This window comes from Lissotriton helveticus (assembly GCF_964261635.1).
Source record: "Lissotriton helveticus chromosome 1_1 unlocalized genomic scaffold, aLisHel1.1 SUPER_1_unloc_54, whole genome shotgun sequence".
NCBI classification, from domain to species: domain Eukaryota; kingdom Metazoa; phylum Chordata; class Amphibia; order Caudata; family Salamandridae; genus Lissotriton; species Lissotriton helveticus.
Window position 1 is genome coordinate 478,188 of NW_027611697.1, and position 4,522 is coordinate 482,709.

Sequence of the window (4,522 nt, forward strand, 5' to 3'; positions counted from 1 at the left end):
TTGCATGTAAACACAAGCCTGAATATCATTTGTGTCAAGACTCAGTATCGTTTGTGCTCATTCTCTTCTGAATCCCGATTTCTTTTCCAGTGCCAAGAATCCAGAAATGTCTAGTAGGGAGTCGATAGTTCTGGATTCTAGCTCTTCAGAGCTGGAATTCTTTACTGCTCAAGATGCAATCTCTCCCTAGCTGTCAAGCTTTTAGAAACCAAATGAGAACTAAACTTTTCAACAGCCCTTTCTCCTATCAATAATTTTGCTATCATGCACCAGTTCTGTTCTTTCACCAGTTCGGATTTGGATGAGTGATTCTCTGTAAAAAAGATACTTTTAAAATTCTAATTGTGAATAATTTACATAGTGGTAAGCCAGCAAATCTCCCAAGGATCCCGCTCGATGTTGTACACCTATGGCTCGTGCATTAGAAGATGCATGTGATGATGGAAATGAGCATCACTTCTCCCGCATCATGGGTGGGAAGACATATATTGGGCACTGCCACAGGGTTCTTCCTTGAGTCCCATCCTCTTCAATGTCTACATTGCTCCACTGGCCTCCATCGTATGGTCCTACGACTTCAGCATTATCTCAAGAGCAGATGATATGCAACTCATACTCTCCCTCTCAGAAGAAACATCGATCACACAATCGCCCTTCCTTATGTGCATTTCCAACATAGCATAATAGATGAAAAAAAGCGGCCTCAAGCTACATGCTGACAAATCTGAAGTGGTACTGTCCGGCAAGTACACCTCTCTCTGGACCCTGGCCAGGTAACCCAGCACCAGAGGCCCTACATCCATTCCAACCACAACGCCAGGAAACGGGTATCCCAATCGATAGCCAAATCTCCATGACCAGCCAGGACAGCACAGTAGCAGCTACATGCTTCCACACTGTCAAGATGCTCAGAAAAATATTCAAACGGATCTCACTAGACAGCAGCAGGAGTGTCAGATAAGCATTCTTCACCAGTAGACTAGACTACGGCAACACCCCCTATGCAGGTACAACCACCAAGTTCACCAACAAATATCAAGCGGTTCAAACCACAGCAGCAGACTCATACGCAATCTCTATCCATGGACACACATCACCCTCACTGACTCCCCATCTAGAAGTGCACCACTTTCAATCCCCCCACATTCACCTACAAAGGCACACCACATCTTAGTCCTTGCGTAGCTCAACGACCACATTCACTTCCATACCCATAATAGGCAACACAGATGAGCTGGACGACTCCGCAACCACATCCCTGCATCACCTCACTCCCAGATATGTCTTCTCCCAATCGCCCCCAAGACCAGAAGGAACTCCCCCTCCCCATCAGAGCCTGTTTTTGTTCAATTGGTGATCAGCGTGTCTTGCAAATACAGTTGGCATAACATACCATAACTGAACGCATCAAGCCTGAGAGTTGCAGCTCATATTTTCACACTTTCACTTCTCCTGCTTTTGGACACTGTTCTCTAGATGCGGCCACAGAACCAGCAATGTTCCGCAAAATAACCTAACACCCGAACCAGCTATGAATTTCCACCAGTATGTGCTTGTTAAATTAGTTTTAGTGTGCTGGGCTTATAGGGTTATTAACTAATCCCTTAAACTAGTTTTTAATGACCCTTTTTAGTCCAAGCATTGTTCACATTATTGGATGATCAGATGTACTTGGATGTTTTTCTTTCTAACTATACCTAAATAAATAAAACAAACAATGGGTATTTTATTTTAGTTCACATTGTGCTCGTCTCCCAGTATGTTTTGCTGGTATTTTGTATTTTTTTCCTAGGTTTAAAGAAATGAACAATCGCTGAGAACAGACACTTTTATAATTTTACAAATATCTGTTTTTTCTTCTTTCTTACCAATCCAGTCTTTTATCACCAACTTTTTATAATCTGGTATTCGAAGATTCCATATAATTTTATTATTTTGAGTAATTCCTTTATCTCAAAAGGACTGCAATTTTTTATTCCTGAGTATGTTCACAGACAGGATGTTGATGGCCTTAAATGTTTGCGTTTTTGCTGCACCTCTAGGATTACTTCTATGCTCGTTTCATTAAGGTGAGTTTTTGCTTATGGTATTCAAAGGATTAAAGGGGTGATAATCAGAAAAAGGTCTTCACTTGTTCAATGTACTTGAATGTTTTTCCCTTGGGTGTGTTTGCTGAAGGCCTATGTAGTAGTGATGACTAACTATAGCTCTTCACACATTCACTGCACTTGAATAGTTTTTCCTGTGTGCAAAAACTGGTGCTTTGTAGATGTGAAAATCAGCAAAAGCTCTTCAAGCATTAGCTGAACTTGAGTGGGTTTTCCTCTGTGTGTATTCACTGATGTCTTTGTAGGTTTGATAGTTGACAAAAGGTCCTCTCACATTGACTGCACTTGGCTTTTCCTCTGTATGTGTTTGCTGATGAGTCATCAATGTAGAAGATTTACTAAAACTACGTCCACATTCACTGCACTGATATGGTCTTTCCCCAGTGTGAGTTCTCTCATGCTGTTTTAGGTGTGCCGATTGACTAAAGCTCTTCTCACATTCACTGCATTTGAATGGCTTTTCCCCGGTGTGTGTTCGCTGATGATATCTTAATGTTGATAAGTTACTGAAACTACTTCCACATTCACTGCACTGATATGGTTTTTCCCCAGTGTGAGTTCTCTGATGCTGTTTTAGGTTTGTCAATTGACTAAAACTTTTCTCACATTCATTGCACTTGAATGGCTTCTCCCCTGTGTGTGTTCGCTGATGGCTTTGTAGGTATGATAACCGACGAAAGCACTTCACACATTCACTGCACTTGTATGGCTTTTCCCCTGTGTGCGTTCTCTGATGAATCCTGAGATATGAGGAGTTCCTAAAACGGCTTCCACATTCATTGCAATGGTATGGTTTTTCCTCTGTGTGTGTTCGCATATGATTTATTAATGTTGTGGATTCTCTAAAACTACAACCACAATCAGTGCATTTAAATGGTTTTTCCTCTGTGTGTGTCCGCTGATGAATCCTGAGTTTTGCCGATTCAGTAAAACTACTTCCACATTCACTGCAATGATATGGTTTTTCCCCTGTGTGTTTTCGTTGATGGCTTTGTAGGTGTGATAACTGACTAAAGCTCTTCAAACATTCAATGCATATGAAAGGTTTTTCTCCTGCGTGTATTCGCTGATGTTTCCTTAATGTTGACGATTGACTAAAACTACTTCCACATTCATTGCAGTGATATGGCTTTTCCCCGGTGTGTGTTCTCTGATGCTGTTTTAGGGTTGATAACCTACTAAAACTCTTCTCACATTCATTGCACTTGAATGGTTTTTCCCCTGTGTGCATTCTCTGATGAATCCTTAGCTTTGAGGAGTCACTAAAACTCCTTCCGCATGCATTGCAATGGTAAGATTTTCCCCTTGCGTGTTTTTGTAAATGTCTTTGTAGGCCTGATAATTGAATGAAGCTCTTCACACATTCACTGCAGTTGAATGATTTTTCCTCGGTGTGCGTTTGCTGACGGCACTTTAGTAGTGATGACAAACTAAAGCTTTCGCTGGATGTGTAAGATTTTTCTTTCTTTGGATCAGGTATATATTTTTCTTCATCCTATGACTGCTTTTCCGGATGGGCCAACATGGTTGATATTTCAGAAATGTTCTTTCGGATTTAACAAAGTACAATTATCACTAAATGCCCTTCTTAGTGGGTGATTGTGTCTTTAGATTCAATAATGGTGTTGCGTGCTTGTGGATAAAGATTAATCATCCTACTGGTCACAACAAATTGGGAAAAAGTTTGTATTGTAGACAGTAGAACTTGTCTTTCCTTCACCCTTCAGTTGTCTGGCTCCACTCCATTGTGCTTTTCTCTGGTTGTTTAGTTAGAATGTGTTTGCAGTACACCTACAGCACTGAAAGGTGGGTTGTTATAATTGTGGACAGCAAAGCATTGCTGTAACCACATCCTACAGATCTCATGATAAAATGCTGTTATTGGACTTGTCTACAGGAGGTAGTTTGCCTTAATTCTCTAGAGTTCTTTTCTTCGTCTTGTTGCGTGGAGGTGCACAACTCAGACTCTTACATCCACTGAACTGCCCTTGACTGCTTCTTCCAGGATCTGTTAGTTTATGCTCGGGGTCCTCTGTCTCGGACGTGAAGGATTTCTTTAATATTGGAGCTTATTTACTCTGGCTGTTTTTGCAGATTTACATCATTCTCTTCTTTATTCATAAACATTTTGTGCATTCAAGGGTTTTTGTCTGTTGAATGTAAAAAAATTAAAATTACTACATGGAAAGATAATGGAATTTGCATGCACAATATTTAACTGGCCATAAAAACATCTCTGCTGTACCATCTTTGAAACTTATCAAGGTTATTTCACTATAAACAGATATTTCAATAAACGTTCAGTTGAACATGTCACAACTTATTTATTTCAGAAAATGTGTTGATTTACCAGTGTTCGTAGAGTAAATTAGTAAAGAAAGAACACTTGCGTAGTTACAGCTTTCTGTAGCTGC

At 40.3% G+C, this 4,522-nt stretch overlaps 1 protein-coding gene across 1 annotated transcript; it reads right to left on the reverse strand.

The window, feature by feature from the left end:
* Positions 1 to 848: 848 nt before the first annotated feature.
* Positions 849 to 3,618, reverse strand: LOC144806226 (uncharacterized). Its single transcript, XM_078672627.1, has one exon. The coding sequence runs from the start codon at positions 3,337 to 3,339 to the stop codon at positions 2,293 to 2,295; it is 1,047 nt and encodes a 348-aa protein (XP_078528753.1). The 5' UTR covers positions 3,340 to 3,618; the 3' UTR covers positions 849 to 2,292.
* Between the last annotated feature and the right edge of the window lie 904 nt (positions 3,619 to 4,522).